This window comes from Meleagris gallopavo, chromosome 6, assembly GCF_000146605.3.
Source record: "Meleagris gallopavo isolate NT-WF06-2002-E0010 breed Aviagen turkey brand Nicholas breeding stock chromosome 6, Turkey_5.1, whole genome shotgun sequence".
NCBI classification, from domain to species: Eukaryota; Metazoa; Chordata; class Aves; order Galliformes; family Phasianidae; genus Meleagris; species Meleagris gallopavo.
In genome coordinates this window covers 47,281,471-47,305,379 of record NC_015016.2, presented here as the reverse complement: position 1 = coordinate 47,305,379, position 23,909 = coordinate 47,281,471, and the positions used below count along the sequence as shown (strand labels likewise).

General features: G+C 39.5%; 1 protein-coding gene across 1 annotated transcript in view; it reads left to right on the top strand.

Annotated features, from left to right (window-relative positions):
- The window catches only part of ITGA9 (integrin subunit alpha 9), a 207,864-nt gene that overhangs the window by 168,255 nt on the left and 15,700 nt on the right, over positions 1-23,909 (top strand). The window contains exons 23-26 of the mRNA XM_019616789.2: positions 8,448-8,573; positions 9,103-9,222; positions 10,921-11,022; positions 21,634-21,753. Coding sequence (XP_019472334.2) covers positions 8,448-8,573; positions 9,103-9,222; positions 10,921-11,022; positions 21,634-21,753 — 468 coding nt within the window. The remainder of the gene's footprint in view (positions 1-8,447; positions 8,574-9,102; positions 9,223-10,920; positions 11,023-21,633; positions 21,754-23,909) is intronic.

Genomic DNA, 23,909 nt, shown 5'->3' with positions numbered 1-23,909 from the left:
AACCAGATTTGAACAAATTTTATGACAATTTCTATTCGTTTTGTCCAAATCTTTTAGCAGTGATAGTCCTGTTGTATTTACATAAGCAGTGAATTTTGCAGGTGCTAGTTAAAGTTCAGGGAAAATGCACATTGAATTTAAAAATACAAATCTCTCAAGAGAATTACTATAAAAATGAAAGCCGTCCGAGGGAGGGACAAGAACGCACTGTGATCAATGTATTAGATCAGACCATGGTAACAACTGTCAACAACAATTTTCTTATGACTTTCTCATTATTGAAGCCAAGTATGGAATTTATCAAATTACCTACTCGTTGAAATTTTGCAACACAGTGCTCACCCCAGACTCAGTACCTGTCAGTGTAATGTGGGAGTCTGGTATTTTGAGTCAATTTAAAGAGTTGCTAGCTTGTGAAGTGCCTGTAGTTCCTATTTTCATGACTGAATATATGTAAAAAGATGAATGATTTGCCTTTTCATACAGCTGAATTTAAGGTAAAGAATTTGTCTTTTGGAATAATTGCTTAAATATGCTAGCTGTTAAGAGATTCATAAAGGAAGCAGGAGGTTTGGTAGATACCACAGCAATCGGGAGTTTTGCTGAAGTATGGGAAAAAAATGCAGTAAGTTTTCCTTAAGCTTCCCAGCCAGAGAATTCCCTTGTGGAGGAACTACTGAGTGAGAAGGAATGAGCCAACACAATCTTAATTTCATTTTATTTTTGAAGGAGTATGAGACTTGCATCCTTTCACTGTTTCCCAGTGTTTGTAAAGATGTTCCTGCCAAAAAAACATAGGAGGAGAAATTTCAGGAAAGAGCTTTTTAATTCTTTTAACATACATGTCTTTCTTAAATGCTGAATCATAAACTAGCCTTTTAATTTTATAAATAACATACCGGATTTTTGGGTTAAGTGGCAATTCTGGAAACTTAAGATTTGAAAACAATGCCGTTTGTGTGTATAGGGTCTCATAACTGAGAATGATAAAAGAAGGGTTTATCATACTGTTGATATATCTGAGTGTAAATAAGCATTGTGTATTAGTATTAGTATTAGTATTAGTCCAGTCCTGTGTGAGGTACTGGTAACTATCAATAAACCATTCTTTAGGGGAAGGAGAACTGTGAGGATGTCCTGGAAAGAAAGGACATAACTTCAAATACTTAATCTTTAATCTTCAAGACTACTACAGATCTGCAAGATTGTCCTCTGAAGCTTCTACCTTCTGTCCACTGTCTCTGAAGACTCTCTGTATCTTTCCAGTGCATTCAAACATCTGCTGTGGTGGAATGTCCAAACAAATTCTTCAGGCTCTGCAGGGAATGTATTTATCTGCTTGCTCTTTAGAGATTTTTATCCTAAGCTTAACACAGCCACTGAGGAAAGTCCAATAAGTAGGTAAAGAAAAAACATGCATTTAATGATGTTTAATGCATTGCATAAAATAGAAAGTGTGTAGAAAGAAATTTAGCTGAAACCTTGGTAAAAGCACTGAACTCCAAGTGATCTTTTTAAAAAAGAGATGTACCTGGAGATTTATTTGATGCCTCATGTGTTGATTAAGCAGTTCACAGTTCACAACAGGGAGAGGGATTGTACGTGTCAGTGCATTCTGGAATTCAAGCTGTTGAAGACATATATCATAAGGAGCTCATGAACATTAGAGGTAAACTGTCCCTTTAGTGTCCATGTAAGGTGGTGTTCATTCTTATGCCCGAACCTTCTGTGTGGAAAGTGCAGATAAATCACGTGAGTGCTCGGTCTTTCTTCCAGCTGTGTTCATCTCTGGCCAAGGGAGAAGCCACTGTCTTGCAAATTATGTACTTTAATCAGAAAAATCTTATTACTAAACCCTGCAAGTAGTATACTAGGTCTTGAGAATAGCACTTGTGTGCATTGCTGCTAAGTATGTGCGGAGTGGTTGCAATGCCAGTGCCTGTCTCGTGATGGCAAATGTTGCGACATTACGCTGATTGAAATCATTTACTTAATTAAAGTGCACAGTTGAGTGTGTCAAAAGAACATCTGCAAGTTGCTGCAGATTTAGGCCAAACATGCATCTGGTATTGTTACTGCTGAAGAAGCAGGAACCAGAGCTGCACTGTAATACTCCTCTGTCATTATTTAATGCTTTCACATCCCCACTTTGCTGTTTACATCTTGTAGCTCCTTGTGGCCATGTGGGTTTATGTTATGGATTAGCTGAAGTACTGTTCTTCCTTACCAGCATTGCCATTTTCAGTCAAAATCTTTTTAGGCGTTGTATAAAATGGGTTAATTAAAAAAAATAATAATCATAAAAAAAAAATTCCTTCCTGTTGTTTCAGTGCCTCTTAAATGTATTTCCAGAATCAACAAAACTGTTCTGAATCAAACATATTTCATTATCTGTGAATATTAAACATTTTTGGCATATGGAGCAAGTGCTCAGATAACATATTTACATAACTTATTTGTCTTCTGTTGAAAGTCTGACCTTGTCTGGAATTTCTTGTCAGAGCCCTTATTTTTCCTCAGTATGTGTGACATGTGAGATTATCATGCCTATCAACTCATCTCCATTGCATTTGCCTACTATGGAGTGAATCAGCCTTTGAATCAAGACATACGTATACAGTTCCTCCCTGATATTAGAGTGAAAATGCTACGGTTAGCAACTAAGTAAACAAAAGAGGGTCTGTTATTTATTACCCAATTTGCAAATGTGAACCACTAATTAAGCATGCATACATAAATAAAACCACAAAAATAATAAAAAAACACAACTAGTAAGAGACAAGAAATATGTAAAAACTCTCTGACAGCAATCTCAGGAAGACTACAGCCAAACCATCCTTTGGAGCCCAAATACCCCAAGGCTGATGTGAAAAGCATCCGTTTCAGGGAGGAACAATGCAAACAACTTTGCGAAACAGCTGACCTCTGTTCAGACTTTGATCGTGTTTCTTGCAGCTAAAATTACAGTTCCAAGTATCTTGTGTCTCACAGTGTTTTCTGTGAGCTTGCCCCTATGTTTTTTCCATGTTCAAAGTTGGGTTTGTTAGAACTTATCGCGTGCCTTCATGGCTAGATTCAGCCTTCTCATTTGTTTTGTGTCAACTTAGTTCTCTTGGTTTCCAGGCTGTCACTAACAACTGATGATGATTTATCTCAGGAGGGGAACCAGGCTTATTGGAAAAGCCTGAAAATTTTAAGACTTATTGCCACAGTAAATTCCTTTGCATTAGTGCAAATCTAGTATTGTCTGTGAGGAATGGGCTGAAGACATCTTCTTCCCTGTTTGTGCTGTAAAATGCTAAAGATTAAATATGAGATTAGTGCTCAGCTTCTTATATGCAGCAACACAGCAGGGAGTTTGCATGCACTTAATGCATCATTGGGAGCGACAGCCGTTTTCCTCTTGTTTTTCTGTCTCATTCCTCCAAAAAACTCCTTTCGTATGCACATACTTAACCCCATACTGGCTGCCAATTTCCACTTCCCTGTGCTTGGTCCTCAGCTGACCTCTCTAGTCCCCTATTTTGAAACTGTATTCATTTTCCTCTCCTGGATTGCCATGTTATGCATGATATGAGGGTCTGAATAATAACAAAAAAAAAAAAAAAAAAGGATCTTATCTTTGATGCATGTCAAACAGGGTTCAGATCAAGTCTAGAAAGGTTCACTGGCTTTCAGACCAGCAGTGAAATTTGTTGCTGACCAGTATGGCCTGAGACCTTAAAATGTGTGGTAAAATAGCCCAGCATCCTCATAAACACCCTCAAAGACTTAGAATCATAGAATTGCAGAATGTCTTTGGTTGGAAAGGACCTCAAAGATCGTGTAGTTCCAACTTCTCTGCTGTGAGAAGGGTGGCCAGCAACTAGATCAGGCACTAGACCAGCTTGCCCAAGGCCCCTTGCTAGACTTGCTAGAAATGCTGTGAGTGTAGGTACATATTAGCAGAAAGGGTGTTCCCTGAAGGTGAAGTACCAAGGCTGCGGATGCATTATTCCTGCCAGAAACCCCAAACCCATTTAGGGGTTTAGAAATGCGAATGGTATTGCATTGATTTTGGGTTACCCTCTATGTTCCTTGGGGACAGTATGGTGGTTGTCCTCCTTGCACTGGTGCCATCTGGAACAGCTATTCAGAGAGGCTGTGGATGCCCAATCCCTAGAGGTGTTCAAGACCAGGTTGGATGGGGCCCTGGGCAGCCTGGTTGTATTAAATGTGGAGGTTGGTGGCCCTGCATGTGGTAGGGAGTTGGAGATTCATGATCCTTGAGGTCCCTTCCAACCCTGGCCATTCTGTGATTCTGTGATCTTGCTGGAGTGCCAAGCCCAGCCCAAGTATTCTTATTCATAAACCCGTGTACAGAAAGTCAGAGAGAATGATACCTGTGGTTCATAACAAATCCAACATGTTTTCCCATCCAGCTTTATTAAATATACTATGCTTTTTTGAAGATGTAATGCATATAGAATATACCTGGTATGTTTTACATACAATTTTCACTCTGAAATATCCTCCCACCTCTTTCTTTTAAACATAGTGCAAGCTGATATAGTTAAAAATCATTATTTTGTTACGAGTTTTCTTCTGCTCTGCAAGACCTCTTAAATATTCAGCATCCACAGAAGTCCTATGGGAATTTCTTCCTTTTTGCAGATACAGCATTCCTAAAACGTGAAGTAATGCACATGCTTTCTCAGTGGTTACGTCTTGTCTCCGAGAAGCCAAAAGTTGGCAGAGTAACCCATCGTGTAGGCTGTTGCATTTAAATGTTGTCTCTCAGTCGTGTTAATGAGCCTTTTAATGGGACAGCAAGTTTCAGGAAATTTAATAAAGTTGGAGTGTGACCTGGCTCTGAATGTGTGGCCGTTGATGAGTAGGGAAGGTAACATAAGGCATGGTTTGCTTTTCTATATGATTATGGATTAGGAATAATAGTAGCCACTGGAGACATACGGTGAATTTTAGAGACCTGTTATGCAAGATACATTTGCAGAGTTCAGGCTTTTATCTCCTCATGTTTATGCATGTTACATTGGAATAGTGGAATACATATATATGTATGTTTGTCAGCAGATAGTCATTTTCAGTTCCTTAAATTTTGGATATATAGATAAAACTCTTCTTAAAAATCACCACTGCTGAAATTGGACCTAATTGGGTGTTGAAAGGTGCTGAAGGACTCAAAATAACCTCTCCCTCTTGAAAATTACAGATGGGTTTCTGGCATCCACAGCTGTTGAGGAGTGCAAGTGAGATCTGAGTGAAATCTGTGCATTTTATCACTGTGTTGTTCTGTCAGGCTTCCCTTTACCTTGAAGCTGAGCAGTTTGACAGAAGTGCCTCTTGGCTTGACATAAAACTAGAAAAAAGTAATACATAAGATGCACTGATGTTCGGGTGTTTTGCAACATATGAAAAGTTAAGAATAAAAATGGCCTGACATAAGAAGAACCTGGTTAAAAGAAAAAACAACAAAAAAAACCTGTCAGAAAAATCTTGTAGGGGAAAATTTTACTTTTGTTCTTGATGCTGGAGATGTGATGGAGATGTGACTGTACTGCCAGTGTACCAGGCTGCAAATGGTTTTATAGAGGATTTAAAACAGATGAACGCTTTCTGGAAAACAGAATGTAACAGCCTGCAGCAAAGACTGTTCTGACACAGCTCCTTGGAAATCCCTCCTTGGGAAGCAGCAGGGGATTCCTGCTGGGTACTCCACTCAGGGCAAGGGTTTTATTTCCCAAGCGGCCAACTCAGTGCAGGATTTAGGACAGTCTCCATTCTGTCCTTGTTTATTGCTGTTTGCTTGTATTAGGAGTTGAATGTTGATTTTTCTCTGTGACTACTGTATAGTCCTTGCACTGAATGCAAACAGAAGATGCATCCCACTTCTGCTGTTTCTGTGAAATATTATATCCCTGGAAAGATCATTTTGGTGGTAGTCCTCTTCTGCTTTTAGATTCCTAAGACTACATGGGAATTTCCAAAAAGCCCTAGTACATCACATACCTAGTAACTCCAAGACTTTGTCAGAGGCTGGATATGTATTCTAAGACTTGCACAGTTCTTGCTTCTGTAAATGATAAGCATTTGCTCATGCAGAAACTTCAGAAGAAAATTTCTGATGTTTTTTTTTCATATGTATTAGATTATGAAACTGGTCACAAGAATTAAAATAGGTGTCTAGGGTAGTATCTTGCTTGGACAAGGAGAAGCTCAAACATGGGTATTACAGTTTGTATTTTAGAGCTCAGTCTCAGCATAATGGGAGCAGGAGCTTTGTGCAGAGCTTCTGTCTAATAGTCTGGTTTCCTGGAGCTGAATCTTTCATTGGTGATAGAGTTTAATGAAAAGTTACCATGCTTACCTTTGTCTGACTGCTTGACTGAACCTTCCCTTTATTCAGATGAAAAGTGAGGAAGATAAGAGCTGATGTGAAATGTAAGTGACAGCCATCCTAAGAAAAACAATCAAACAAATGTAGCCTGTCCTTTGAGAAGGCTAGATTTCACCCTCACTCACATAGATCCACTCATTTCAAAGAGTTCCGTTACTTTTTCCTTATTCAGTGACTCTGATATTTCTAAGTATGCTTAAAGAAACAGAGAATTTCTCAGCTGCATTGGATTGCAGATACACAGATTGCACCTGAATACGGAATTGCTGCCCAATGGAATTCACCCAAATTCTGGCAAGCAGTTAGTGTCTGCCTCATTTTCTGGAGGTGATACCTATCTTTGGTTACCAAAACAGGCTGTTAGTGAGCCACTGCAATGTCCCAGAGCAGCACAGGTGACAGGAGATGTTTGGTTCTGAATGTGTCCCTCCTAATATGGTCCGAGATGCTGAATTTAATAGCTGCCTTGTGCAGGATTACTGCATAGTTGGCAGACAGGGAAGGATACTTCCATTTTCAGATTTAGTCCTCTGGAGGAGGCTTCCTCTGTGTCAAGTGAAGTGTTTTAAAAAGAATGAGGTTGTCTAAGCTTCAGTTTTAGAAAATATAATCATTTATAGAAGAAAGGACCAGATATATGTTGCTTCATGCCAGATCACGCCTTTCTGTCTTCTGAGCTATTTCTGCTTTAGTTTGTTCTTACATTTTGTTTATACAGGATGTAAAGCAGGACTGTTTAGAGACTGGGATAGTGTAGAAGCTCATACTGTTCTCTCTCTATCTTTTACGTGAATCTGTCCAAATCTCTGGTAATTCCAGCTTTCAGGAAGAAGGAGCAGGTACTGAGTACGTCTGGATTCTTTGCTGTTCTTGATTTATCATAAACTTTCTGGTTGATCTGAATCCAATTCCCACGTGAAAGTTCAAAGAAAATAAAAGTCAGTGTGCTTCGTGCATCTCTTATGTACAATAAAGAAAGAAATCTTATTCCAGATGACTTGGACAAGTGGAGAACATTGTAGTCTTAATTTTCAGTTGATCCCAAGAAACTATAAACACTGGATAGTTCCTTGTGTATGTATCTAATGGGAATGTAAGAACAGATTATTTAAAGCCAGAATGTGAATACACAGTTCAAAGAACAGATTATGAAGTATTTGTGGGCCAGAGGAGCAGAAAAGCTCTATCCTACCAAGAGACTTGGCCATCACTTGTCTGGTAGACAGTGTTTAAAATGTAGATAAGGCTTTGTTTATCTTTTGGCAACACTTTGGCTAATTTGACTAAAAAGCGCCCATGCAGAATGTGACTCAGAGCATGCAGCAATTAAAAAAATAATAATAAAAACTTTTTTTATTTTTAAAACATTTATGATTTAAGTGAGATAAGTTTTCATCCTCAGAGTGGAGGATGTGGAGAAGTTAGCAATAGGATATGCAGGAATATCACTTGGTGTCTTCTAGAAAAATCTCACACAACTTTTAAAGATGGAGGCAGGGGGAAATTGCTGATATTTTATTGTCACGGGTTGTATTAAATTCCAATAGATTTTCTCCAGTGAATATTCATAATTAGCAGAAAGTAAGAATGTTTTTCTCATGCAAGGTTATCTTGATTGAAGATCATTTTTGTACATTTTTGTGTTGCACTTGTTTCATCTCTTTTTCTGGATAAGTGAATAAGTGATAAGTGAATAAGATGCAATATATAAATATATTTTCATTATTTTTGTACTATTTATGCTGAAGGTAGAGGTGCAGATTTGGTGGCCAGGATTGTGTGTTTACACAGTGATTTCTTTTAGCTTATTTGTTCAGATAAAAACTGTGAAACAGTGAAGGTGGCCAAGCACCAATAATGTAAGAAATGTAAGACACAGAGTATCACAATTGACTTAAAATGGCAGGTGGCTGATTTCTCTCTTTTGCCTCTTAATAGGAGCCCAGACATCCAGCTCGGATGGAGGCACCTTCTTTGGGCAGGTTAACTCGACCTTTTTGTGACATTTATTTTAATTCAGAATAATAACTGAGTACATTTGTGCTTGCAGGTTGGTCAGGACAAAGGCAACTGCTCTTTTCACCGAAACCGCAACCCGTGTGTTGTTCCCCAAGAGAATGAAAATATTTTCCACACTATATTTGCTTTTTTCACGAAGTCTGGCAGAAAAGTATTGGTAAGAAAGTCCATGTGAAATAAACAAACATACAGTGCTTATTACTAAAAGCTTTGCATGGATCAGCCTGAGGAACTAGAGCAGAGAGCTGACCATCAAGCAGCCGTTTGATGCATGTAGACTAATACTGATATGGGGATATCTGGTAAACCTGTGGAGATACTTAACAATTTCAGTTTTCTGATTTTAAAATGGCTACAATTAAGGGAGCTACCTGAAGTGGCAGCACGCACTTGGTAGCCAGAGTTCTTTGCTCACATTGCTGAAGGTGGGTGGAACGGGAGGGCTTTGGGCCACCAGAGTCCACCCTGAATTTTGGATGCTGAACTTCACTTATCTTGCTTTTATGCAGGTCTTACTACCTTGTTGTCTTCAGGTCTTGAAAACTGCTATTTCAGCACAGCAGAACTGGCTTTTAGCAACTTACCGTGCCTCTTAGTCAGTGTGTACAGTGGAGTGTGTACAGTTGCACAGTTTTCAGTGAATTATCTCCTCCTTTGCCTAACAGCTTTTTCCATATTTTCTGTAGGACTGTGAAAGACCAGGCAGGTCTTGCTTAATTATACGCTGCAACTTAAGTTCACTAGCAAAAGCAGAGTCCAGTGAAATAAGTATTTACACACTGCTGAACACTGAAATACTGAAGAAGGTAAGTGCTGCCTTTGTCATCTGTTTTAAACACCAATGTTTACATGCATTAATAGACACAAAACTCGCATTATTCCCTCTGTTTACTAGTGTGTTATAAAAAAAAATCACAGTGTCAAAGAAAACAGATCTATTTATCAACAGCATGCACAGAGGTGTTAATCCTAGTTCTTATCCATTACCCATTAAGACAGAAATAAATGAAGTTTAGAAATTTATACATTGAGAAACAACAAATGAAGCGCCCTAATTGTATGCACGGTGGTAAGGCAAGAGACTTCTGAAAGTGGAATTGATTTCTGAAAGTCCTCATTCAGAAAACTGAGAAATAGACTAAGTGCATGTAAACTGTGACACGCTATCATTCCTTCCATGTAAACAGAGACGTGGCAGTTTTTTATAATTTTTTACTTCAAATGATTATTATTCAAAGAAGATGCATTGCAACCATATTAATGCTGAGCCTGACATTTGTGACAAGAAACAAATGGTTGCAAGCTGATTCTTGTCTTCTCTGAAGTCACTGAATGAAATAGAAAATCTACAACATTTCTAAATTTTTTCCTAGTTTCCTATACTTTAAAAAAAATAATGACTGTGTAGTTATGGCAAGATGCTGTAAGGTTGTAAATGTGTAAGATAATCAGAGGAGAAAATTGATAACACAAGCCTATTAAAATAAACCTGCATTTGAGAAGGTTTTAAAATATTGGAGAGAGCCCTTATTAGAGATAAGTTCCTAAAGTAATATGTAGCTCTGAGCCTTTCCAGCTGAAATCAACTCTATCTGCTAATGTATGTCCATATTTGAAAACAGAAGTATAAGAAAGTCCAGAAGCTTCAGGTGTTTGTTACTTGTAGATAGAAAAGCTAAACAGTGTAAGCACGTAACTGAGTGCCTTGAAACGTGCTTCTGAGGAATTCTGTCCTGGGAATAGCCAGGATTCATCCCACCTCTGAAAGACATGCAGAGCTTACCCAAGTCTGTGGGTCAGTATCACTAATACTTGACATTTGCTACCCATACTTACCTTCCCCAGCGCAAATGGCATAAGAATGACTAAGATATGAATTAAGATTGCTTATTAGAATGTGCCTGTTACAATGCAATTAGTAAAATATAGGAGAAATAATATACTAGTAAGGGAAGATGTACAACGAATATTAAAGATATTTGAAGTGCACAGTTTCAATTAATTATGCAGTCTTCTTTGTGGCTTATACTTGAGCCTGCCCCAGCTTTCCTGTGTTTTTTCTGTTCAGTTGAAAAATAAAAGATTTCTCCTGTAATGGTTAATATTGAGATTGTCTGCAGTGATTGGTAAGGTTCTCAGTTTTTGGCTTTTGTGGTAAATGCGGTAAACAAAAAAAACACCACTGCAACACAAAACAAACAGCTAAATAGAAATTGTATTCAAATTTCAAATATGAATGAATGCTGTTTGAAGTCCAACATACTTGATTTTATTTTAGTGTGCTTGCTTTTATCAATGTTATGAGTGTAAAGTATATTTTTTTCAAAACAAGCTTTTAACCAGGATAGTACTTAGTTCTCAACCTAACTTACACTAAGCATTATCTAGATGTATTTATCATACTGCCAAACATTTCAAATGTTTGATGTTTTGTTTTGAGGACTTCTGATGTTTTGTTTATTTTCCCACCCATAAATCTAGTTCTTTATGTTTTTACTTTTCAGGACATTTCATCAGTTATCCAGTTTGTCACAAGGGCAAGGGTGCAGGTAGACCCTGACCTCCGGATTGTAGAGGTGCCCAATGGGAGTCCGGAAGAAAAGACAGTAAGTAAATGAACACGAAGAGAAATGCTTCCTGTTCCCCATGGGCTAGAGTCCATTAAGAGAGCAATGCAGATTGGAATTTGTGGCTGGACTTGGGCTTGGCTAGCTGCTGAGAGTGCCCAGACTGTCTGGCTAGACTAGCAGTGCAGTTAACCTTGCTTCTGTGGTTTTGCTCACTGTGATAACCATGCTGTTGTGAATGGTCTTCTGTGGTGCAGGAGAATCTGTGTTGTTTTAGCCGAAGTTGTAATAGGCTTTGAGGAATTCATGCCAAAATTAGGTTTAGCTTCCTACTCTGAGGTTGATATCTGCTCTCATTCATTTTCCTTGAAAAACTTAAAGAGTCTTGAAGCTCCAGCAAAGTTTTTTCAGATGTGGAATTCATGTGCAACCTGAAACTGCATTTTCTGTTGATCTTCATGAAGCTGGACTGAAAATTGAAGGGGAAATATTAAGGTTCAAGTGAATTCACAGTATAGATTCGGCTGTAGGCCAAGTTCTGTAGGACCAAAACCTCAGGGCCAAAACTTCCCGAAAAAGGAAGGTGCTGAGTTTGGTTTCCAACTACCAAGTTGTCTAATGCTTATGCAAGAAGATTGGACAGGATGCCATATCCAAATTCAGCTTTCTCTTTGCCTACTGAAATTTTGTAGTGTCATTTCCTGTTCCTATCTCACATGAAGATCAATCTCTATTTCTCCTCTTGTGCGTATCCTTGGAACATGATCGAGATCCTTCTTCTCAGTTATCCTCTTACTCTCAGCAGCCATGATATCACCAATCCACTCATCCATTCTCTTATTGGCTTCATTTCAGTGAGTGCTGTTGGGGTTTTAGTGAAGAGTGTTGAGTTCAAAGCACTTTTGGAAGAGATAGACATCACACACTAAAGCAGTCTTCTAGGAGATACTGGATTTAAAACACCAAAGGCAAAGAAACACTTGAATCTGCATCTAGTACTTTCAGCTGGAGAGCAGAGATCTGCTATAGTGTCCACTTTCTCCATCATCATTTAATTTTATTAGAACTGTCAAGAAAAGAAAGTCATTTACATGACAGGACCCATTTTCCCTTTTTGTTTTATTTTCTATGTCATTTTTCTGGACCATCCTAAAGAACATTAGAAAAAATAGAGTTGGCAGCTGAGCTAAAAAATATAGCCAGTCTTCCCTGGGAATGTGCCTTACAAGTGACCTGCAGCCCTGTCTGTTAATAAGTTGCTGTATATCTCTAATTCTGCAGCTAGCACGGAGTTAATCTTGAAAATTTATGGCGAAAAATCATTGGTAACTGCAGTAACACTTAACTGTGATACTCATGCCCCAGCTGAAATAGGAGAAGCTAGGATCTCTCTGCCAGGTATCTGAATGATTTCAGAATGTCGAAATGATAGGCACAGTGTCAAATATATAGGATTACTATTTAATGTTCAAAATTCAGAAATGCTTATATCCAGGAATGCAAGCTCCACTGTATTTTGCTGTTTTTTAACAATTGAAGGAAAAAAAACAAAAAACAACAACAAAAAACCCTAACAACACTACAAAGCAACACTGTCCTTTTCCTGTTCCTGGAAAACCTTTCATTAAGTCTTGAGTTGCAGTGATTGTGAAGTACAGTGTGTGTGCTGGGAAGCTATGTTAATCTTCAAACAAGAGCTTGCTCCTCGTTCCTGGGAACCCAAGCTGTGAGGGAGCCTGACTTACATGCTGTAGCTATGTAATATCAATTTATAACTTCAAGTCTTTTCTGTTGTGAGTGCTATTTGCTTTCTCCTTTATGCTATTTCCATATGTCTGTTGGCTTCTCTGTTGCTGTATGTTTTGCATAGGGTCACGTTAAGGGAAAAAAATTAGACATGTGGTTTGGCTCAAGGTATTCATTTTTTCCTGCTCTCTTTTCTTGTGGAATGCAGAAGGGAACAACAGTTATTACAAGCCACAACTATTCTGCTGGAAGTAGAGACAGAAGAGAGAAAATATCTTTGTTCGTACTCCTCCCTTCCATTTTAAAATCCCAATATATTTTCTTTTCTTTGACCACAGACTGCTGTACTATATCCGTTTGCAGAGTAGCTCCTGAAGAGTTGGTTATGGACTACCTTTGAGTCTATTTATTTAAGTGTTCACTGACAGTGAAACACATTTTCTTAGACATTTTATCATGGTAAATCTGACAAGGTCTTTGCAGTCTACAGCTAAATACACTTATTAAACCCTTTTAAACTATTCTTTAAGACCAACTACCCCTACTTCAATGAGGACTTTTACAATTGAGTGTGTAATATCAGAATACAAAATGTCTGTAAAAAAAGGCAAAGGGAAAAGAGTGACTGATGTTTGCAGTGCAAGTTTAAGGTATTTCAGCTGTGTTATGTTTCAGCTGTGACAACAGTGGCAGTGGGTCACCTCTACTGGTCAGATTTTTATGGGCGCTCTTATTTCTGCTGGCAAAAACACATAGATAGCGGTGATGACTATATTAAAAAAGAGCGTTTTGTAGCTGAGAATTTGCTCTATCAAATAGTGTTGTTGTGCTTTTTGTATCCGTTGTAGTTTCCATGAAAGTAAACGGGAGGTAGCACTTTCAGAGTGACCTACATTTCTGTAAGACCAGGCAGTCCTTGAAATTTAATTTTCAGAAATGATTTCTGTTGACCTGGATACGTTTTGATATGATTTGGGGTGATAGATTTTCTTTCTCTAGTTACAATAGCCAATGTGATAGGGAGACAATTAGATATGCAGGTTGGCAGTCCTTCCTGCAACAGGAGGGTTGGAGCTTGATGATTTCTGAGGTCCTTTCCAACCCAAGCCATCCTATGATTCTGCTTGGACTTCTATTAGACAAATCACACGAAGATGAACAATTTTGATCTCTATCTTTGATGACAGTTGGATCAACATGAGTATATAATGGCTGAAGGTGATATGTGGAGTTTTCAGGAAGCATACTTTCCTTTCTTGAGCATGTGGATTACCATGAAGGTTTAGCTTCCTTCTTTCATGCATGTGAGGCAAAACCAAAAAATGAGTTCCGCGAGACTGCAGTGGTCGAATAGTAGATCAGAGAGTTCACCTTCTGTGTGCTCAGCATGGCTTTTATGATTCTGGGCCTCATGATACAATTAAAGTTAATAAATAAAAAATAAAATTAATTTAGTTTGGATAAGCAAAGAGAAGTGCATTACTAATTTCTAACCAAATATTGCTGAGCTGTATTTCTTGTCTTTCTGAGTCCCAGTACATCAGCATGTCCCTGTTCTTCTAAGGACTTAAGCACTGTATGAAGTTGAGGTATTTGTGGAATTCCTGCTCAATTGGTTTTAAATTCTTACCTACATACTTTATGGAAATAGGGCACACACACACAAAAAAAGTAATCCTTTTAAATTTGTTCATTAAGATCAGAATATAACAGTCAGAATATAACAAGTGGTTGACACAGGTAGAAGTTGCCCTTGTCTGTATTCATCCAAGATGTCAGAGGTTAGTGGTAGGGTGCAGCTCACTGTTAATGTAGAGCAGGCTAATTGCATTCCATAAAACGTGTTTGACAATTGAGCTACTTACGCTGTATGGCAAACTAAATTACCTCCCAGACTTCCCATAAGTACAGCAGGAAGTGCAAAAGATAAATATGAAACTTAAGCTCCTCATACATCGTCAAGTCAGCTGTGTTTTTCATGGCCTTTTCCTGGCATCTGGTCAGTCTGAAAACAAGTCTGTAATCCTCTCCATGTTTTATGACCATTGCACATGTTCTTCTCAGACCAGACGTCTGCTGCCCCATCACGCTCTCTCAGCTGCTGCCAAGCCAATTAATCTACTTATGCAAAGATTTCTTTAATTGCATGTAAATGTATGCTTCCTAGTTTTAATTTGGGAGTGTTTTTTCCCTTTGTCCCTCATTTTCATTGAGTTCACCCTGAGTATTTTCTTTTTATTATTTTCCATATGTCCCCATTGCTGAAACTGCTGTCATTTCCTAATTAACAATTCACTATTGTTTTAGAAAATCAATAGGGTAGCAAACAGCGGTGGCACTCTATTTTTATTCTATTTGTTTTTAATTGGGAATGACCTGCAATTCCAGCTTCTGTCTCTAGTAGAGAAAAAGTGAAGTTATTGAAGTGTAGTTATTGCTTTTGGGTTTTTTTTTCCTGTTGGTTGGGTTTTGTTTTCTGGGGGAAAAATAGGCAAATTGTCTTATCTTGTCACTGCATTTTGTTAAGAGAACAGAAGGGATAAAGGAAGAGTGTGTTCTAGTGTGCTTTTTAAATCTTACTAGACTTTTAACTTGTGACGTGCATGCTATAAAAAAATAGTTACAGACTTTCTGTGGGGAATTGTTTTGAGAAAAGTAGAATGAAACAATAATTTGGAGGTTGTGTGAAGTTTGGTTCTTACAGAAAACCATTAAAGTGATTTTAGAACCATTGCTTCTACTTTCTTTTGAGAGACAAGGTACAGATTCAATCTGTGATTTCACCATTAAATACATAAATGAGTGAAAGAATGACTATAAAAAGGACATGATAACTGAAAAGGTTTACTATTAAAACATTTTATTTCCAGAATCATTAAAAAAATAAATAGATAAAAAGACAAATAAATAAAAGGACATGAGAATGGAGAACGTTTATCACTCCAACACCTTTCCAGAACTTTCTGTCTATGAGCTCTCAATTTATGAACCTGTAACTGGTGCTGCAGTCCCTGCTGTCTGCAGGGTCTCACGCTAAGGTGCCAACCCATCCCCTCCATGTGCCTGGTGAGAGCTGCAGGTGCAATTGGGGCAGGATGGGGCTGCCTGTTAGGAGGCATCAGCATGGCTGCTGTCAGCATGGCCGTGGGATGAGGTAAGGAGGGCCCAAGGAGCCTGCTGCTCAGCTGTCTGCGGGTGCTGAGGAAGCTCCTGCTGCAGTGGGCCATTTGTAAACCTGGGTCCCGTATGAGATGAAGGAGCAGAGGTGGCAGCCGCGGTCTGGCTGCTCCTCGGTGGCAGCAGGGAGGAGGCCAGAGGCTGGCACGTTTCCCTCTGTGCTGCTGCAGCAGGGTCTGGCAGGGCTGGAGCAGCGCTGGTTTGAGTGGTGGCTTTCTTAGGGTGCTTGAATGGTGGGGGCCCATGGGTGCCACTTTCTCTATGCCTTCTTCCTTTGGCGCTGCCAGCAGGCTCCTGTCTTACCCAGCAGCTGCTCCCTGCATGGGCTGGACATCTGGTCTGCTCCTCAGGTGGCTCTTGTTCAGGTCTCCCTGAGACCTGAACACCTCCTCTCATCCCCTCAGGGCATCTCTTCACTGGCAGTGTTCAGGCAGTTGTGGATCATCTCTCTGGAAGTATGGATGATAGTAGAAGAGTAAGTGAAAAATTCATAAGAGAAGAATTAGTTGCTATCTATTTGGGACTCAAAGACAGCAAGATACAGGAAGTGAGACTTAAATGCTGAAGATGAACATGGGTATTTAAAAGGTCATTCAGTCAGTTTAATCCTATATCTTAGGCTGACTAAAACAAGATATGTTGCAAATATATTGAAATAAACAGACTCATCGTATCCCGATTTATGTATCTTTCTATTCCATGGATTCAGACTCAGATATAACCCAAATCTATTTTATCCATATTTCTACTGCTCAGCAATGCTACCTCTGAAGTATCCAGAAACAGACACAGAAAGATCAGAGCATTTACTGTCATCTTCATCTCCTCTGTTACCAAAGCTTATTTTCTTGGAACCTTCATTCCTCCCACCAGAATATTGTGAGAGCTGATTTCTGTGTGGAGAAAATTTTTATGTACCTTCCTGTGAGCAGCAAAATTTCCTCTGCCAGAAATTCAGGAGAACTTTTGCAGTCATGTTGTATTTTGGTGAATCCATACAAGATTAAGTTGATGAATGAAGCTTTTCATATTTTTGGTCTGAAAAACTCTTGAAGGTTCTTTCTAGTACTTCAAGCTTAAACTTTTCTTCATTGATGACAATGGCGTCTCCACCATGACCCCATCAAATCATCTTAAATTCATCACTTTCAACCACAGAGTTTCTGTGGAAAGCTAAGTTGTGAGGAGATGCTGGTTTTGCTCTCCTCAGAAGGAGTGTGAGGTAAACATTTGATTTCATCAGAAAAAGTTAGTGAATCCTTTTCTTCCTTTATCCATGCTGCAGCAGTATCCCAAGCTGTTCCTTGATGCTAACCTGGAGGATCAGGAGAATGAGAGCATGAGGACTCAGCCAGCTTTTCTGGCTCAGAAACAGAAGATTCTGATTCAGGTTGCTCAATTTTAATTTTCTTGTCTCAGTTTGACACAGAGGCATTTCTGCAACGAGCCAGTCTTTGGCCTGCGGGCTGGCAAGTGAAATCTAGAAGAACTGTCTGAGGGTTCCATTGAGAGATGCTCAAATGTCACCATGAGACCCACATGTCATCACAGTGACATCTCTGTGTGGCTCCCAAGTCCTGGCTGGCTGGAGCAGCCAGAGCAGATGTCACTGATCAGCACTTGTTGCTGGTCCTGCACAGAGCCACGAGTGTTTGCACTTGAGTCAAGAAGCAAATAAAGCTATATTTGAAGGGGATCAGTCCTCAGTTAAATCTTGCTTTCCCTTCCCTGTGTGGTCCCCTTCTGGTTTCCCAAGTAATGTTAACAAAAGAAAATAGCAATCACTCCCCAGTTTGTTACCATTTATTTCAAATTTTCAAATGTTACCATTTATTGCAAATACTCCATGATTTCAACTTGCACAGCTTCTGCAAGCTGTGTATCCAGGTGGTGCTCTGCAATGTCAGCTGTCTCCCAGAAGTTGCTTTGTACGTCCAGCTAGAAAAAGGCACTAAGTGTGTTTTGCTGATGGCATAAACAGGAGATGTGCAGCTCCACTTTTTTTCCTATGCTTTTACTGGATATGTTTGAAATATAGAAAGCAAGCTAACAAGATAAGTGATGTTCTTTAAGCCTTTTAAACCACAGCCCTCTCTACAGAATCAAATGCTTAATCTGTCATTTTGGTCTGGAGATGGTGTCTGGATGCAGGACATGAATGTGTGCTAAGTTTGAGGATAACACTAAGCTGGAGGAACTGTTGACTCTCTCAAGGGCAGAGAGGCCTTGCAGAGAGATCTTGACAAATGTGAGGGCTGGGCAGCCACCAAGTGCATGCACCAAGGCATGAAGGTACAAGAACAACTGCCAAATTCTGAGCTTTGGGTGGTGCAACCCAGGACATGTGTACAGATCTGGAGACAAAAAGGGTGTGGAGGTGTATGAAGAGCAGCTGAGATCTCTTTGTTTTTTCTTCCCAGAGCAGAGGAGCTGAGGGGAGCCCTGATGGTGTCTGCAGCTCCTCACAGGGAGTGAAGGGCAGCGCTGAGCTCTGCTCTGTGTGACAGCGACAGGGCTGAGGGAACGGCATGGAGCTGTGTGAGGGGAGGGGCAGGCTGAGAATCAGGATAAGGTACTTCACCAGAGGGTGGTACGCATGGGACAGGCTCCCCAGGAAGCCAAGGTCACAGCCTCAAGCTGCAAGGAGTTCAAGCAGCCTTTGGACACTGTTCTCAGACATAGGATTTGAATTTTGTGCAGTCCTGTGTGGAACGAGAAATTGGATTTGATGATTCTTGTGGGTTCCTTCCACCTCAGGATATCTTGTGATTCTAAAGTGATTCTTCTGCATCAGTCACTTTCATCACTCCTGCCTTCTCTATCAGCTGTGGGAAGTGCACTAGGACAAGGGCTGCCTTGTGCTCTGCACCCTGTTGGCTGCCCCACAGAGGCTGTGCTGCTGAGGAGGCCAAGGTTTACTCAGGGTTTACTTTCCTGAGTTGTGTGGCAGTCCACAGGTGCAATGGCAGACACTGGCTATTAATTTTCTGTTTAGAGATACCACCTTCTGCCTTCAGCTTCCCAACTGGGATGTCTTGCTTCCCTCCCTTCCACTGCTTGCTGTCCTGATTCCCCACTGACACTTCAGTGTGTGCTGTACACTGTTTGCCCAGTCTAGTTTGTTTGGGGCTTGAAGTTTGTGGGTTTTCTCTTTTTTTTTTAATCCCCAGTAGTTTTGTTTTGTTTGTTTTTTAACCAAAACTCATAGCTGTGTCTGCATACTAACGCAAGCGGTTTTTGAAGGCCTGAGTTGGATTCGGACATAACGTACGCAACATCCCTGCTCCTTTCCAAACCACAGAGCTGTGAACAGAGTATTTTTTTCTATGCTTGCCAATTGATTCCAGACTAATAGAAGAAATTAAATTGATAAGAAGTTGTTGCTCTATACTCTCTTAATTACGATTGCTTGAGCTATGAGTGTGAACTGTGAATACAGCCAAGCTATTCTACCTTCAAGCTGTAGGGATGATGCATGATTTGACCTCTGCAGCTATTCCTTAGTCTGTGTTTTGGCAGCATGAAGTACAGTTCTGCTGTGCTGGAGATTGTTTCAAATTAACACTGAAGACAAGGCACCAGCTCATCTTGCATCCAGTACCTGCTTTCTCCTTTCATTAAAGATGGCAATATCTACTATGTTAAGAGGTTTTTCTCTTCCTTTTAGAATCCTAAAGAAAATAACATTCGTGCTTTATCATCTTAAAATTAGTCTTCTGACTTGTCTCTGAAAGATGGATGCTACCCATAGCTTCTATGAGAAATGGTCTGCCACTGCAGATCATCTTTCCAAGCTGGCTCAGAAATCCAAGGAAGGCACAAGATTTGTCTTTGATCTCTCTGTCTGGAACTCCCCTTGCATGAATCTTGGCTCTGAGGGAAACTCTGCTTCCCAGGAAACTTTCTGAGATATCTTAAAAGGCCTGACAAAGGCTTTGTGCTGATGTATGAAGTGCTGAAATGATTCTTTTTCTCGGAGAACTAGTCCATGTTCGAGAGCTATTTTGAGCTGTTTTAACACTAGTTATGGGAACATATTTGAAAAATTCTATCTTTATATACTGTCATTCCTGACTGTTTGTTACGTTTTCATGTCTTGTTGTCATCAGATGCTTGATAGTATCTCTTTGGTACAAAAAAAACAGTGCATGTGAATCAGCTGTATTCAAATTCCACCTCCAAAAATGTTGTGGCATTAATCAACGTTGGTCTGTGAGACTGAGATGAAGGAGTATGTATTTATTTATGGGAGCACCGTGACAAAATACAGACCTATCCACTTGTGGTTTTCTCTCATCTGTGCCTTCAGTTTTTGTGGATGTTCACTGAAGCTGGTTATCCTTTTGAAAACAAAGAAACGTCTATTAGAAGGATCATGCTGTCCCAGTCCCCTCTTAAATCAGGGCTATTTCCCACACCAGTTCAAGACTTCCCTGGTTTTGCCTGAGCCTTGGAAACCTTCATGGATGGAGAACTCAGGGCTGTGTTTTCCTAATGCTTGGGTGGAGCATGCATATGGCTTGAACATTCTCTTTGCTGTCTCATATGCAGTGTTGTTTGAACAGCATCACCAGGGAGTGGTTGCATTTCGTAGATCATCCATGGGTCTTTTATGATGAGTAAACTGGGGTTGCATAAGCATATCTAACTCTAATTTCTTGATTTTCACACATTTTTAACTTGAGGTTTTTTTGTTTTGTTTTTTTTTGTTTATCAATTTTTAACTGTGAAAGATTGATTTAACAATTACTACCTATGAAAGGGTTTGGCGTTTTTAAGCAAAGATAATGAAAGTGGTTTGTGAAGAAGGGAGGAAAATTCACTTATTTATTTTCCAAGCCAAACCAAACTAAACCAAAGCCAGATTAAGCAAACATGCTACCTTTAAAAAAGGCTGCCTCTCCATATTTGCTGGATATTAAATTGCAAAATTTATCAAAGAAGTAGCCATCACTGAAGAGAACCACTTTGGAGTTTTCCACTGAGAAACTGGTTTTGATTGAAACAAGAGATCGAAAATTCCTGTTGTGTTTACATTTGATACAGTTCATTCCTATTTTCTTCTTAAAGCAGGCAGTTAAGGAAAGCAGTTTATAGGATCTATTTCTGTGCTGTGTATGTGATACGAAAGGAGAGAACAGCAGGTGTTCCCAGAAAAGACTATCATTGCAGATGCCCTTCCCTCATTCCCAAGTGTGTTTTGCGAAGCACAGCAGAAACTGTCCATATTCAATAGGAATATATGCGAGTAGTCCCATTTTTTTTGTGAAAAAAAGTTAACAAACTCAGCATATCATTGAAGTATTGCAGTGTCCTGTGGAGCTGGGAACATGGCAAGTAAGACAATTCATGCAGGATGTCAGCTCAGTCTCTGCCACTCCAAGGACTGCTGGTTTTCACCTTTGGTGGCTTAGCACCAGAAGAAGCTCGCTATCTGGAGTAGGATGGAGGAGCTGGCAAATTAAGGGTTATTTTTGAGTGGGAGCAGATATGCTTTATCCTTAGTTGGGAGCTGATGTCACATGACTACTCAGATTCCGTTTGAAGCTTTCAATCCCTCAAAAAAAAACAACCATGAAATTAAGAGCACATTCTGTATTTGTTTGATGGACGAATGGATGAAATATGATCAGTCAGGCCACCATGCAATATATTTCTTAATGTGAGTACAAGAGAAAGCAATACAGCTTCCAATCATAAAAAGATCTTTTTCTAATTGCTTTGTAGGTGGTCTTTGAAGCTTTACACAATCTGGAGCCTCGTGGTTATGTTGTTGGATGGATCATTGCCATCAGTTTGCTGGTGGGAATTCTCATCTTCCTGTTGCTGGCTGTGCTCTTATGGAAGGTAAGGTAACAGATGCAACATAAACACTGAGGATGGTCCCTGGAAAAAAAGCTTTAATTTTTTCTGTGCATTTAATGTCCATTTGCTCAAGGAATTAAATAATTGTCCACTCCATTACAGAAGTTGTTCAGCCAACAAGAGTGCTTTCATATCCAGGTTTTTATGTGGGACAGAGAGACTTCTGATGTAGAGAAGAAGTGGAAAAATGGATTCTCTGGGCTTGGCTATTAAAAAATAAAACCTTCACTACTGTTTCAGGATGAAGGAGGATCCCTCACAAAACCTGCTCTCTCTCACTTAGATATTTGGCACATTTTTCTGATGCCCGAGAATTGCTGATTTCATAAAGGATCCTTTGAAAATCAGCTCAATTTTTCTGGACCAGCTAAAAGATGGGGTGCACACAAAGCAAAAACCACTTGGTAGCTACTGTTTTCAAGAAGGCCTGGGATAGAGCAGTATCCAGGTTTAAAAATTGTAGACCTCTCAGAATTCCAGATGAGTAAAATGTGTTATCTGAACAAAAGGCACCAGGACCTGTTAAAAGCCAACCTTCACACCATCATTGATAAGATATAATTCTTGTACCCAGACACTGTAACACCGGGCTGCTGCTGACAGTCAGCAGCAGCCATCTGGTGTGGGTAAGTCAGAAGAGTTAGGAACTTCAAGTGTGTTCATTCCTCTGTTCCCTTTTACCAACCCATAAATTTCAAAGGCCTCGGTCAAGGTCAGGAACAGTCTTTGAGAGAAGTAAATCTTGAATGCACACATGGGAACTAGTCCAACCTGAGTTTGCTTCCCGTGGCGAAGGGCCAGCAGCCTGCCTCACACTGCTGAGCAGCACATGTTCTGCAGGCTCTGCTCAGGGGCTGAGTGGGGACTGAAGGCCACAGCCACATTGGGCTGCACAAGGACATGTCTCTTATGCAAGGCTGTAAAAGGATTTTACAGACCTGGGCCAAAAATTGGCGGTGAGATTCCAACAGTAGATTATACAAGTGCTTGTGTAGCTATGTGTTAGATTGTACTTCACAGCATTATATAGATTTTATGTGGATTATAGATTTTAAGCATTTTTATGGTCATCTTTGAAGATTTTTATGCTGATACTGGCCAGGTCAAAATAGACTGCGCTTTTCATTTGGAAAACAAAGTTTGACCATATTGTTGAATACCTTACAACTTCTGTTTTTCTGATACATGGGAAATGCTTTTGCTTTCTGTGGCAAGAAGTGAAGATAATAAAAAAACTGAGTTAAGATATCAGAATAGTAATGAAAATGGGAAAATGTGGAATTGAATGGGGTTCAGGGTTTTCATCCTTATGACATTTTTGTAAAAGGACTTACTGCTGATGATACCTCTATGACTCATTTTGTATTGCTGGTTTCCTGAAGATAGGAAGGTTCTTAGCAAGCTGCTACAAAATGTGCAAGGTGAGAGGAGAAGCAGCTCACACCTTGAGGCTTCACAAGAATCTGAAACAAGTTTGCTTGCTGATCTATACTAAAATGTATACACTGCTTTGTTTTCTGGCATAATCTTGAAACTTGAGCCTTCTTGTGTGTTACTGGTGTCACTCATGAACACATGAAGAAGGGGCCATTTTGCTACGTGAAAGCTGTGAGGGAAATTCTGAATAGCAGCAACAAATAATTATAATTAACTACAGGCTTATATACGGCCCTTTCTGCATGCAGAAAGCAATGGTGGAGCAAAGCCAGGTGAGATGATATACCAAGAGTCCGATAGCAAAGATGGAAGTCATAGCAAGACTTCATCAGCTACATACCAGTGTTTTATCCACTGAATTTTATGATTGCTTAAGAAACCAATAACTGCAGTTTTGTCTTAATGGAAAGTGATTGAAAATTTGGGGTTTCTGGTATCAGGCCAGTATTTTCATTTAAATCTTTTTTTTGATCTTTGGATCCTAAAATATATAGAAGTAATACTTTACACTCACTGATTTCTATATTTACTAAAGTTACTGACAGTTTTAAAGTTGTCTGAGATAAAACTGACGTGGGAAAATTGCTGTCCTACAAAGGAATCTTAATTGCTTGACTGTAAATATTTGTTGGGCAAAATGGACCAAACATATCCTAGAGTCGTGCCTAAATTTTGCACATGAAAAAGTCCATGATTATATA